Source organism: Lemur catta, chromosome 4, assembly GCF_020740605.2.
Source record: "Lemur catta isolate mLemCat1 chromosome 4, mLemCat1.pri, whole genome shotgun sequence".
NCBI classification, from domain to species: Eukaryota; Metazoa; Chordata; class Mammalia; order Primates; family Lemuridae; genus Lemur; species Lemur catta.
Genome location: NC_059131.1, coordinates 90540775 through 90555541, shown reverse-complemented (window position 1 = coordinate 90555541; position 14767 = coordinate 90540775). Strand labels below are relative to the sequence as shown.

The window sequence follows — 14767 nt, the reverse complement described above, 5'->3', positions numbered from 1 at the left end:
TCCATGAACTTGATTTTATTCCCATTACATATAGGGTATATATACGAAAAAAATGTATATATTCACTAATACACATGCCTATTCAATATACATAATCACTATATATGTTCAGTATATGTTTTGGAAGCAAAATGATAAATATATGAGTAAATAGAACATTCAGAAAAGCGCAGGATTGTCAGTTCCTTTATTAAAATATCCAAATATCAGTAAAATGGATCCATAAAATTGTGAAAATGGTAGGAATCATATAGGAGCCTTACAGTTCATATTTTAAGCTGCTGAAGTACTATACCTAATTTTTAAAAATAAATATCTATATCAGAGGAAGTTACTTGCCTAGAGTTGTATAGAGTCACTAGTAAAACCATTTCTAGATCCATGATTTCTCATTTTTCATTTCCAACTGGATTTAAATAATCACACGCTGTCCCACAAATGACCCAATTCTGCTAAAGTGACCCTTTGAAAATTGCAGCAATTTAATGGTTTATTTAACAGAACAAAATGCATGTAATCGGTTCTTGTGGCTATCAAATAAATAACCTGAGGAAGAACAAGACATCAGAGGATATTCTTTTTTCTTTAATTTAATCATTTGTCATTTAAATAATCCCATATACTTTTTATAAAGTGTTTGGTTTTCCCATACCTTTAAGGAAAATTAAAAGTGATCAACAGTATTTTAACTAACCTCAATGAGCCTAGATAAAGTTTACATCAGGGCATGTAACATTTTCTGCTACTTAGGTTTCTAGAATTCACTTAGGAATACTTCCTTATTCTAGGAACACTAGCAATCTGCCTCTTAAGCTATTTATATTTACTCTAAAATCAGATAGACTTAAACTAATAACAAGATATTTCCACTAATATCTACTATCTTTTAGCTAATTTTTTGTGTTCTATGTTATCAGTTACCAACAAGGCTACTCTTAAAGTGTGATATTATATGTAACAAGATTACATTCATTTTTAAACATCGTACACATAACTAGATCATATTGTTTATATATTTAAATATCTTCTTATATTTAAAACTTAACCACGGTTAAAATTGTTCACATTAATAATAAAAGAAATGTTATTTTAGGAGGGCATTAAACCAAACTGAAAAATATTCAATAATATGAATTTTATACTCAGAAAGTCAGTATCTTTGTCAAGTTTACTTAAATACAATATAAATACATTTGGATTTTATAAAATAAATGCTAATACTGGATGTCCACAACTTAATAATGTTTTAAATAAGAAACTCAGATCTATTAATAAACTAAATTTATAATATATTTTCAGTAAAGTTGTTACCATCTACCATTGTTTGCTTAAAGTCAAGACTAAAGACATTGTTTATATTTCCTTCCTTTGCTTGTCATAAAATAGCCCATGTCCATTATCAACAAAAGCATACAGTTTTACTGTGTTTCTGTAATTCTCTGACTGCTCAGACTTTCTTATATTTGTGCTTCTTTGAATACAGGAGGACCTTTTTCTAAGACATTCCATCACCTGATTGATATTCAATGAAGATGTAGCTAGTGATCCAGAACCACAATGAACAACAAGGGAAGCAACTAACTGTAAATGATTTATTTTATCTGAAAGGTTCACTGAATCTTCTGCCCCTTGCCATCCCCATTTTCAAGAAATAGAATCAGTCAAATATGGAAAAATACAATATGTTACTCACATAAGTGTTAAATGTTTGTAGTTAGAGAGTTCCTTTGGAACCAGTGTAAATTGGTTTCCATCTAGATACCTAAAAACAGAGAAACAGTTTTATCCTCTTAAAAAGTAATGGTGGCCTATCATAAAATAAGTGAACAATATTTCACTCTTTAGTGAGACAAGGGACCACTTGGCAATTTGTGCTTTAAGATGTCATGCTACTAGCTGGGATCGTTATTTAAGAGAAGTAAAGGGAAAAACAAAAAAGAAAACAGTTGTCCAGAATTCTTTGTAGATCATTTAAGCTAAATTATAAAACCAAGGTCTCTGTGGTTTATCTAACAAGGCAAGGCAAGCATTTAGCCAGCTGAGTGTCAGCGACGAGGTTCATTCAATCAACCATATTTTTACTCAGCCTCCAGTCTGCTTGTGTTTATGTGGAGACAATACCATGAAATTCATTAACTACTAACAGAACCTTGCTTCTGTGTCCAAGACCACTCTCCAGTGCTTTAATAGGTATTAGTACACTTAGCAAATAACAATGGCCTGTTTTAAAGAGAAATTTGGAAATTTGTAGATCAGTAGGTTTAAGTTTAAAACTAGTTGAAATATATTTGCTTGGCGATGAACGTTTTAGGGGGTTTTGTGGAATATCACAAATTTAGCAAGTGCACTAATACAGCACATACATGTAAAAGTAATAATCAAATAACCACATCTAAGTAAATTTTCCCTTTCTTATTAGAATCAGAAGAATAATCAGAAAATAGACACACTTTGGGCTAACTGGCAAGACATAAAAATAACTGAATGCTTGACATCATAGCTATGGTGTCACAAAAAGAAAAATAAATTTCATCTTCCAAGGCTATTCTTTTACTGAAGAGTTCAAATGTCTTTCAGCAACTTGGGCCATCTGGCTATGGATGTGCCCACAAACAATTCTGGCATCCTGGACATGTGGCCCCTGACACCCCAATGTTGTGGCCAATCTCAAGATTCCAGGTGAAGTTGGTATTTTTTTTTTTTTTTTTTTTTTTTAGGATATAGAAGTAGCTGAGAAGTTGCCTAAGACAACAATCTATTTCTAATATTTCAAAATGAAAGCAAGTATATAAAAGGCACATGTCAAAAATATGTAATAAACATTTGATTAAGAGCAAAGCAGGGCGTATGTTATGACTCCTATGCTAACTTAAATTTTCTGACTTCATATTTCTTCTTTGACCCCTCTCCCTCTTTGCTTCCTTCCAGCTAAGTTTTTCTTCCTACCACTAGAGGGAAGCATGGTTCCATACAGTTCAGCACTTTCCCTTTCTTCCAAAAAACAGAGCAGAGGTCAAAAAGATTCAGAATGTGTGGTATGAAGGTTTATATGTAAAACAATAGTAGGGGAAGTAATATGGAACTGATTAAAAATAATGGATACCATTTGTTCATACTTGTCCACCAATAACACTAATTATTGACAAAATCTTTAATAATTTAATATAATACACATAATTTTTTTTTTTCTAATGCACGTGTATATGTCACTGTGAAAAGGATCCTGCGGACTTGGTAAGGTGCTGAGAATAAGCTCTCTGGGAGGTAAAACGTGAACTCACAAGAGATGACTTAATATTTTTTTCATCACTATAACATACTTTCTTTAGGAAAAAAGACTACTTTTTAATAATTTGTAGTGAAATAGATTGAAAATTCAACTGTTTGAAATGTTGAAGAAGCACATGTATGGCAGACAGGATATGAATCAAGCAGGCTGTTCAATGAAGCTTAATCAGAAAATTAAAGAATGTTTAAATTATTTAATGGGAAGCAGGTAAAAGGACCAAGGCACAGGCCAGTGAAAATCGTATAGAAGAAGAGATTTAACATCAAAGATGGTCTGATTGTATGCTCCTCCCCGGGGTACTCCTAAAATCAATGCTTTGCACACAGAATACTCTACAGGCATCTAGCCCTCCACAGGGGAGGGTTAAGGGGCCCATGTGATCTTCTGAAGCAAAAACATAATAAGATAAGAATTAAGTATTTAATTACATACATACACGTAAAACAGTGCTTAGAGTTAATGTAAAAATGTGACTGGTAGTAAGGGAAACTGAACACTTTACAGCAGTTCAAATCTAGGAGGAACATTCTGTGCACATGTGCTAAGATGATGCTTTCTTTCCCTAACTGTTCCATTCAGGACCAAAGTATGATCCATTGAGCTGCACATGATTTTAAAATAAGATCCTTAAAAACTGAAGCGGTATCTTCTTGAACCTCATTACCTATGTCGCATACTGCCGAAAGTTTATCAAACCTGCTCATTTGGAACACTTGCATGTATCTGCACGAATTGCAGGGACACATTTGCATAAACTACATTTGGATTAAATCGTTATTGATCCATGGTGTCACACAGACAAAAAAATAAACAGAGGCAAAATGACTCAGTTGTATTCATATCAAGAATATGATATTAGTTTAGAGAATAAATGAATGAAACGAATGGGGTGCACATGTATCATCTTTCTAGCAGCTTCCTCTATGGGAAGTGTGTCAGTCTTGAAGGTCAGATATGTGTATATTGGCCATGTAATTTGTGGTTAAATATCAGTTATGAAAATGTCAGGGATAATTGGTCTCATACCCTTTTGGATCTAAAGGACTCTTATTCAAGTCCAAAAAAAAAAAAAAAAGCATTATCTCTTTTTAAGGGCAAGGATTATGCCAGTTTCTTCCACATCCAAGATAATTATTTACCCTATGTGGTGAGATACTGCCCCAGAGATCACAGGGTAAAGAAGCATTTAACGTAGGGAATATCCTAGTCACCGTAAATAAACTAAATACACAGGATTTCCCAAAGTGTTAGTCTTGCCAGATGCTCTATGAGAAAAGGAATATAGGGAAAAATAAGTGTGAGAGCTACTTTACATTTTACCATTCTCTCTTGGAGCATCATAGTGCACCTTAGCATGATAAAGGCACTGAGAAATCCTACAGTGAAAAAAAGATAAACACGCAACCAGCAATTCCTGGGGTTTCCGGACTAACTATGGTATCGTTTGTTTACAATTTTACATGATGATAATTAATTGCCCATAGAATGTAATTTGCAAACAGAATTCTAAACATTTTTGTTTGGTCTTCATTCCCCTGGGTGTGTAAAACATTAATTGTCAAGAAAAAGGAAGGACAAGCTTTACTTACAACTCTGTGACATCTCTCGGAATACCTTTGGGCAAGACCTTCAAGCCCTTGTTGCTACATCGGACGACTGTATCCAAGCAAGTACATTCCGTAGGACAGCGAGAGAGTGGGGAGCAACTATTGTCATCATTCCCTAAATTGCAGAGGAAATAAAGAAAAACCCAGATTTGTGGTTTTAAAGGCGCTAGAAGGATTTTATGTCTTTAAATTAACAAACATAAGAGCCTTGAGCACTTATGTGTAGGGCATTAAGCATTTACAAATTGACACCATAATTCTACACAGCACTGTTTTCAGACTGCCTAGGGCAACATTCCAGAAAATATTACAGTTTATAACTTATAAACTGTAATTACAATTACCAATACAATTATAATAGCTATTTATTTGTTCAGTTATTTGCACAAATTATACTTTTAATTAGAATATGTAAATGCAAAACTGAGTTACAAAGAAAGAAGACAGATACGAAGAGACATAAAGGGATAGATTAGTTTAAAATGTTTAGCAAAAATTGCATGGGTTCCTCACTTTACAATATAGAGCTCTAGTTAGCCCTCCGTTCACTTCACTGGAAACACTATTAATAATAGAACCTGCTCTATCTACCTCATAGAGCTATTATGAAAATCATATGTGATACAGAGACAGCATTAAAAGGGAAAAATATCATTTTTGTCAGAGTTACTAAAACTTCTATTTTATAAGTTAATTGCTTTTCTCATTTTAAAATAGTAGTTACTTAAAAAGATGCCCAGAATAATTTTAAAAAGTTAAAATGAAGCTATTTAAATAGTACCAACTACAAGTAGGAAACTAGAAATCTTTTAAAATATTCAGAACACATATTAAGCAGACTTGAGCGTGAAGGGTAGTCTGAGAAGGTAAGTGCCCTGTTCCTAAAACAAAACAAAACAAATAGCAAAGCAAAGCAAAAGACACGCAATCCTTATTTGTTGAACTGAACGATGACATGCTGTACAGTTGTGCACAACAGCATCAGAACAACGTCACGTGAAGCCTGATGCTTAAAGATTTGGCAAGGATTTCTTACCATCATCACAAGTGAAGTCCTGAATGGCCACATCCTGGATAGGAATTTCTTTGAGGAAGTATGGTTTTTGACATCGAGGATTTCCCGTTACAATTCTTTTCTTCCTGAGCCACTCTCCCAACCAAGCCAGGTAGCAGTTACAGTTAAAAGGATTGGCCAAGAGGTTTCTAAGTGCCGCATGCAAACAATGCATAGTTTAGTGCAGGGTTTCACCTTCTTACTTCTCAAAACCCCATGCTGCCGTTTTCCACACTATTTCTGTTGGAATAATTCCTTCTTCTTCCTTGTGTTCCCAGCCCCCATTCATACTCAATCGTATGCAACATATGGGATACATTTATTTGCTAAAATATTTATGCTTGGAACTTAAACTATAACAACACTTTTACCTAAGAGAATTTTTCAAATAATTTCATGCCAAAAATAAGGTAAAGGCAGCAATTTAGGGTTTATACAGTGGATCCAGATAGATATCTCATTTAGAAATAATTTAAACTTGTCAGAAATCTGACTTGCTGTCAAACTTCTCTGCAGTGATAATGCAGTAATTTAATATAAAGATGAAGGCTGATTACCTTATATTATTGAGTTTAACCTGACAACAGCTATTTCATTAATTTGTCATCTCAAGATTTCCATCTCTTATTTGCTCCAGAGAATAGGTTTCCCATCTAAACTGACAGCTGAGTTGATTAAATGCCAGTTATAAAAATGATTTTACTTCTACAAATCTCAATACTTTTGGTATCACACCACTTCAGCACAAACCTATTGACAATCTCATTATTTATAAACATGCCATCTTTAATATGTGCAAATTAGTCACTCAATGTAAAATGTCACATTTTATGTGGAAAGAGGATTAAGTACTTTAATGATGGATGGATGCTTCTCTCAAATTATTTCTTCAGTGACTTGAGCTATGTTACACGTATTTTTCTAACTATAACTATATTCCCCTCCTATTGAGTTAGATTAGTATATTTGCGTGCCACCATTACAAGGAAATCTTATCAGTTATATGATTAATAATTTCAAACACTGCTTTTTAGATACTGACTTACAAGAAACCTGAAATACATTGTTTGGAGGAAGTTTTTTGAACACTGCTTGAGTTCTATCTATAGACCTACAATTTTTTTTTCATTTTTAAGCTGTCTATATAAAATATCCTTTCAGACAGGTTCAAAGTATTTCTTCAATATTTTCCTAATATCATAGTAAATGCCCTCTAGTCAGCAGCGTTTATTGTTGGTCTGGTCATCCTAATGTACCTCCTGTCATTTCAAATGATCCTTTTGAGCATACTTTGTTGGCAGTCACGCCATCAATTCTGTTTTTATAATACTCATTCTGAAAATACTCCAATGTGGGAACACTGGGGAGAATCCATCACATTTCTTTCTATGCAGCACTATCAAGTTATTAAAATTTTAAAATTTAAAAATAAGCCACATTATTGAGCACATTGTTATAAAAAGGGAATGACTAAACAATGCTGCAATTTTTTGTTAAAATTTTATATAAGATAGGAGGTAATATTTTTAAAAAAATTAAAATGAATTAACATGAACAAATTTGTCCCTTTAAAAATATCTAAACCCTTGATTATATTTTTATGCAATGCCTAATAATGCATTAAAATGCTATTAATAAAAGTAACAAATACAATACACTGGCTCAAGTAATACATAAACAGAGACTATTTTTCGTACTTACAGAGTAGACAAAGAATGAAGAGTATCAAATGCCCCTGGTGCAACTGTAGTAATTTGATTGTCATATAAAGAAAGCAAACGTACAGAACTGAGTCCTATGAAACTGTCATTCCCCACACAGCTTATTTGATTGCTTCTCAACATCCTGAGGGAAAAAAGAGGACATTGTTAAGGAGATAAAGCATCAGGCAATCAATTTTGCCTATCTGAGGATCAAAATAATCCTTCTTTGAAAATATGTGGCATTCATTACTATTTTTTGCATGTTCGCTTGTCATTAGGAATTGCTATGGATATGTACTGAGAACATCCTGTAAGAATAAAATGCTGTCGAGTTGTCAATGATTAATCTCAGTTATAAAAGGCTCAGTGAGTCTCCACATGGATTTACAATCCCACGATGAGGGCAGAACGTTTTCCTTTGATGCTATAATTATGTTTGCATGATTACATAATGTCCTAATTCACCTACAGCTCTCTGAGACCTTGGAGCCCTGTGATTTGTGTATTCTGGGTAGTCTTACATTTAAGGTTGAACAAAAAGGAGGCAGAAAAGAATCAATAGTCACTGCAGATGAAGAATTGAGGGTATCTCAGGGACTGAGACACGAAGTCAATGTCAAACATGGGCTGGGAAAGCCAAAGTTAAATGAGTATCCACAAAACATGTACAAATTATTTTCTTTATAACTAAAACTTAATAAATGGCAAGAATAACAGATCCCAGTTGACTCTCTCTGCTGCTCAGGCTTGAGCGCAGTGGTGTGATCACTGCTCACTGTAACTTGGAGCTTCTGTGCTCAAGTGATCTTCCCACATCGTCAGCCTCCATGTACCTAGGACCACAGGCACATGCCACAAGGACCAGGTAATTTTTTTTTTTTTTGTAGAGACATGGTTTCACTATATTGCTCAGGCTAGTCTGGAACTCCTGGGCTCAAGCAATTCTCCTGCCTCAGCCTCCCTAAGTGCTGGGATTACAAGTGTGAGCCACTAAACCTGGCCCACAGTACACTTTAAATGGGGGTGCTCTGAAAAAATTCTGACATTTTTTAAACACTGCCATTAATAGGATTAACACTATAGTCATTTCCTTATCACTGCTGTAGTATTGGCTCAGTTCTCATTTCTTTGCTAAGTCTTTATTTGTAGTTGCAGTAAATCTTATTCAGAATTCCTAAAAAGTTAATTTATTCCTTAATTTTTCTAAACACAAGTTAACTACTCTACTAAAAGACTGCAGAATGTAAAAAAGGGAGGCAAAAATAAACAACACAGTGTCACTTTAAAATACTAGATTCCCCACTAATAAATAAGAAATATAAACCTTTGCATTCTGCTAAGTTACAGAGAAGAAGAAAAGATGGTGCTCTTCTTATCAAGGCATCATTTTACGTTAGGAAACAAATGCAAAACAGAAAAGAACTCTTATCAGTGCTTTCCTTTTCATAAATAATAAAGAGTACTAGGTTTTAATCTTTCTGGAGTCACAGACCCCTGAGAGAAGTGGAAGAAAATTTTACTCTTTGTTGCTGGAAAAATCTATAAGCACACATATGCACAAAAGTTCATCTGCAATGTCAAGGAATTCAAAGACTCACTGAAATATGGATACAAACTACTAAGCGGCCTATTAGTCCGAGAGGGTTAAAAAGTGTAGAGGGAATGGGGATGTGCTGTCAAAATCTTCACAGCTCCAAGCAAAAAGACACCCGAATAGGTAAGTCCAGCTAAACCACTTTAGGACTTTGAATACCCTGTTTGGCTCTAAATTGCTCTGATATCCTTGCTGTGGCACGGCTGGATTAAGGAGAGAGCCAGTGGGTACCTGTCTCAGGTGCTGAAACGTAAGCAGCACAAAAACATCCACAGAAATATAATGAAAGGGGAAAACTGAATTTAGAGAACTCTCAGAGAGAGTCTCATGAATGCAATTAGTCAGAAGAAATAGTTTGGTAAGTTTTGGGGGTGATGTTATAAACTGAATTGTGCCCTCCCATTCGTATGTTGAACCTCTAACCCCTAAATGTGGCTGTACATAGCAACGCTTCGGTCAAGGATGGAAGTACAAAGGTGGTCCAATAGGATTGTAATGGAGTTGAGAATTTCCTATTGCTTCATGACATCATAGCCATCATAATGTCTGAGCACAACAATTACTTACTTGTTTGTGGAAATGCTCCTGTAAACAAACCTATTGTCCTGCTAGTCATATAAAAGTTTAGCACGTATAATTATGTACAGTACATGATACTCAATGATGACAATAAATGACTGTTACTGGTTTTTGTATTTACTATATATCACATTTTTTATTATTTTAGAGTGCATTTCTACTTGTGTGTGTGTGTGTGTGTGTGTGTGTGTGTGTGTGTTAACTGTAAAGTGGCCTCAGGCAGGTTCTTCAGGAGGGATTCCAGGAGAAGGCGTTGTTACCATTGCACATGACAGCACATGTGCATTGTTGCCCCTGAAGACCTTCTAGTAGGACAGAATGTAAAAGTGGAAGATAGTGATATTGATGATCCTGACCTTATATAGGCCTAGGCTAAGGCATATGTGGCTTGGTTCTTAACAAAAAAGTTTTAAAAAATGTTAAAAATAGAAAGTATCTTATAAAATAAGGATAAAGGAAAGAAAATATTTTTGTACAATGTGTGTTTTAAGCCAACTGTTATTACAAAGGAGTTAAAAGTTTGAAAAAAATGAAAATGTTTATAAAGTAAATAGTTACTTATTGAAGAAAAAAACTTTGTAAAATAAACTTAGTGCAGCCTAAGTGTACAGTGTTTGTAAAGTCAACGGAAGTGTATAGTAACGTCTGAAGCCTTCACATTCACCCGTCACTCACTCACGGACTAACCCAGAGCAACTACTATCCCTGGAAGCTTCATTCATGGTAAGAGCCCTCTACAGGTGTACTATTTTTATCTTTTATACTGTACTTCTTCTATGTTTAGACATCCAAATACTTCCCCTTGTGTTACAGCTGCCTTCAGTGTTCAGTGCAGTCCCACGCAGTCCCGGTTTGCAGCCGGGAGCACTAGGCTGTCACATCTAGGTTTGTCTAAGTGCACTCTATGGTGTTTGCACAACGTCAAAACGGCCTAATGACATATTCTCAGACTGCGTCCTTGTCATTACTCAATGCATGGCTATATTTGGAGAGAGGGACTTTAGAGAGATAATTAAGGTTAAGTGAGGTCATAAGGGCAGGGCCCGAGTCTGACAGGACTGCCATCCTTATCAGGAAAACAGGAGACATCAGAGGCTCACTCTCTGTCCATGAACACACAGAGGAAAGGCCATGCAAGGACACCGTGAGAAGGTGGCCATCTACAAGCCAAGAAGAGAGGCCTCACTAGAAATCCACCTTGTCAACACCTTGATCTTGAACTTCTTGCCTCTAGAAAGGTGAGAAAATAAATTTCTGTTGTTCAAGCTGCCCAGTCTGTGGAGTCTTGCTATGACAGCCTCAACAGATTAATAAAGGTAGAGTTATAGCCTACTCCTTTCACCCCACTCCAGGGTACTGCTCTGCAAAGAAGCAAGTTCCAGTAGCAAAAAATAGTCCCACAAATATTAATATTTTCTAAGAAAGGAGGATTCTTGTTACAAGATTTGTGTTTTGCCAAGTTACCTGAGGCAGCTCCAGGGGAGGTTAGATGCAGCCACCATGGCACATCTTCTCTGTCCTCCTCCTACACACTCCTCAGTATCTCTTCCACAAAAGGGCTGAGGGGATGTTTGTATGTGATTTTAAAATGGCTCCAAGTTAGCCCTTGGGAGGGGTCGGCAGGTTCCAGACTGGTCCTGCTATACGGTTAAGTTCCAAGCTACCCCTGCAAAGCACATGGAGCACACTTCTGCTCTAATGTGCAGGGTCTTTTTATGGTGGAGTTTGAATTGGGGATGCTAGTAGCACATCCCCCTGGCTATGGGAATGCCCTTCTCCCTCTGCATCAGATAAACAGAGGGCAGTGGACTCCCTCAGCTGTCAGCACCCCTGGTTGTACGTGGCTCTCGGAAGCTGCACAGGGCAGGTTGAGGATTTAGAGGAGAGAGTGCGGCTCGGGCCTCTCTCCACTACAATCGCCAACAGCTGCTTCTTGGTTACAAATATTTTCCTTTATGTCTTCCAGAGGCTTCAGAGTTTGGTTAGTCTCTTCCAGTTTTTAGGGCACCACTTTTGTCAAATATAATTATATACTTTAAAGATAAAAATATATATGTATATATGTGCGTATATATACATGTGTGTATGTATATATATGCAGTGTAGAAAATTCAAGTAATACAAAAATGTTGTATATACTATTCAATCTAATCCCCACCCTCCTAGGCCAAAAACCTTTTTGGAAACATAGAATTTCTTTTTCCTAACTTCCCTATCCCTGAGCAAGTAGATACAAGTCTTATTTAGCATGTTTTCTTTGAAACAGAGTAAAAGGTACACCAGCAGCCAGTCTTTTCCTACATTAAGACCTTGCAGGGGCAGACAAAGGTAGTCTCCAGATAAGCTAGAGTTATTCCACTGTAGGGGTTGCAGGAGATTCTAAAGCTTAGAGACCTTGGGACAAGAGGGAGTGTAAGACACAGGTGTTTGAGGGAAAGGAAAGAGAATGATCATTGTGAGGCAGGACAGGGGGACCAGAGCCATACAAACATTAGAGTGAGGATGGTCTATTTTGTTGAAGAGACAGCAGCCACGAGGGACTCTCCTGACCATTTGCTATTAATACACTGAAGGCAGGAGAATTGGAGGAGGGGGCCATTTGCATTCACAAAATGTGTGTGTGTGTGTGTGTGTGTGTATGTGTTTGTGTGTGTGACAGAGAGGGTGTGAAAGAGAGACAGAGGGAGTGGGGTGGGGGAAGTCAGAGGAGCCCCCTCCCAGGATTATAATGAACAACGAACTACAATTCTTTGCTGGAAGAATTGCGGTGCAAATAAGAATACTTACAAAGTTTTGAGGCTTTCCAATCCCTTGAACATCTTATGCCGAACATTCTCCAAACGATTACTTGTAAGAAGTATTTCATTTACACCAGATGCTCCTTCAAATGCTCCCTCCTCAATATCTGTGATCTTATTGTTGCTAAAGTTTCTAAGGAAAAATTGTTGGAACAAAGATTTTAAATCATTCCTCTTTTACAATGAGGGCACAGAAACAACATGTCTGATGGTTTCCTTCTACTGAACAAAGTCTTCTACAGTTTTTAAGCTTTTCACTGCTCCACCCTGCCAGGGCTTTGAAAAGACACCATTTCTCTGTCCCATCAAGACAAAGGGACAAAAATACTAAGAGGGAATGTCTGTGGGTAAAAAAATACCAGCCTGATCCATGTCAAAATCTACAAGGGTCCCCAGGGGTATAAAATTCTTGAGGTCAGGTATTGGGTTACATAAACCTTTATGCCTTCCACAGAACTTAATAAGGAACTTTTCAAAGAAATGTCCTTGATTAAAACTGTTTAATGAATTAATGACTGAAAGAAGTCAATTGCATAGAGAGAAAGATGGGATAAAATTATTAGTGTTTGGATAGCATCAGAAATAACTCACTTGAATGTGAGTTCATCCCCAGGTGAACTTCTCCTTTAATGTGTTAAAACAACCAACTTAACTGTCAGTATTACATATAGTACCAAACACTACAGTGTTTGCCCAGAGGCCAAGGATGTCCAGTCCACGTAACACTTTTCTATAGACTTTCTTTCTTTTTCTCACTGTTCCCTCCAAGACCAGAAGTGCCCCCTAAACAAGGGTCATTTGTATTTATCTTTATATTTCTCTCAAAGCATCGCACATAGTAGCTGCTCAGTAAATATTTGCTGCATTGGAAATCATCTTATAGCTAAAAAGAAGGTGTATTTAGGACCAATGCAAAGGATGGCAATGAAGAAATGAGAAACCCTTTGAGAGGCAGCATAACATGGAGGTCAAGTGCACAGGTAGTGGGTTCAGGCTACTCCACCATGTACAGTCTCTGTGACCGTGGGTCAGTTACATATTGTGGACATCCATGTATCATGGAGCCATGCTTCTTTCCTCCTGCTGGCGCTTCCTTATGTGTGGGGGGTGCTCCACTGGCCTTACACTCCTGGCTTCTGTCCTGTTCCTCTCTCAGGCCTTCTCAAGGGTGTGGAGTCCCCAATGAGTGCTGTTGAAACTGCTGAGCTTATGAACTTATTTTAAAATATGAGTTGTGGACATGTAATAACACAGATGAGCTATCAAGCCAGTTTGCCAATCATTAATTTTGACTATCTTCTAATGAAAGTTTAATGAAGCAAAAAGTCAAATAGTTGACATCAATGTGCTGAAAAAGAAATAACAGCATGGTTTGGGGAATAGTAAAGGAAGTTACAAAACATGACTAAACCCATTTTAATGTGCTTAGATTGCTGGATTCCTGCTGTGGCCACATAACAGACCAGCTGTCTGAGTTAACGAAAGATGCTAAGGCTCTACTACACAGAAAACGTGGCTGACATTGTTTGAACACATAGAAAAGTCCTTCGCAGAGATTACCCTAAATTCATGTCACGGGTGGTCATTGTATGGAAATTTCCCTGGATTTTTTTTATATTTTCCAATTTGCAAAGAAACTTAAAACTATAAATGAATGGGAAACACATAACAAAACACTACTGAAATTCAAAAAGATAGTTAACAAATGACTCACATTTTACGTAACTGAGGAAGTTTCTTAAAGATTCCTGTGGCTTCTAGTACTGTAAATTCATTATTATTGAGACGCCTGGAGAAAAAATTAAAGAACAGAAAAGTTTCATTATCAACAGTTAGTAAGGGATTATGTTTTATTTATCAAACTGAATTATAACATTATTTAATGGTAACCCGAAAATAAAATATAGTGCACATATCACAGAAGATTTGTATAATATACTGTTTTTTTTCTATTTTACCCAAATTTTATTTATCAAAATAAAATATATTAAGAAGGACACAGTAAGAAAAACCAAAAACCAAAACCATTTCTCATTCAGTAATCTCTAGAACAAAGTTTCTCAGACTTTTTTCCAATACCACCCCCAAATCCAAGATGCATCTTTAGACATTTTTTCCTAATTGCTTGCTCCATATATTTTTT

At 36.1% G+C, this 14767-nt stretch overlaps 1 protein-coding gene across 2 annotated transcripts in view; it reads right to left on the bottom strand.

Annotated features, from left to right (window-relative positions):
- LOC123637329 (slit homolog 2 protein) overlaps positions 1-14767 on the bottom strand; it is a 117167-nt gene that overhangs the window by 65367 nt on the left and 37033 nt on the right. For both annotated transcript variants that reach the window (XM_045550446.1, XM_045550447.1), the window contains 6 exons: positions 14339-14413; positions 12614-12757; positions 7652-7795; positions 5933-6099; positions 4879-5011; positions 1694-1762 (listed from right to left, as the gene is read on the bottom strand). In XM_045550446.1, coding sequence (XP_045406402.1) covers positions 1694-1762; positions 4879-5011; positions 5933-6099; positions 7652-7795; positions 12614-12757; positions 14339-14413 — 732 coding nt within the window. The remainder of the gene's footprint in view (positions 1-1693; positions 1763-4878; positions 5012-5932; positions 6100-7651; positions 7796-12613; positions 12758-14338; positions 14414-14767) is intronic.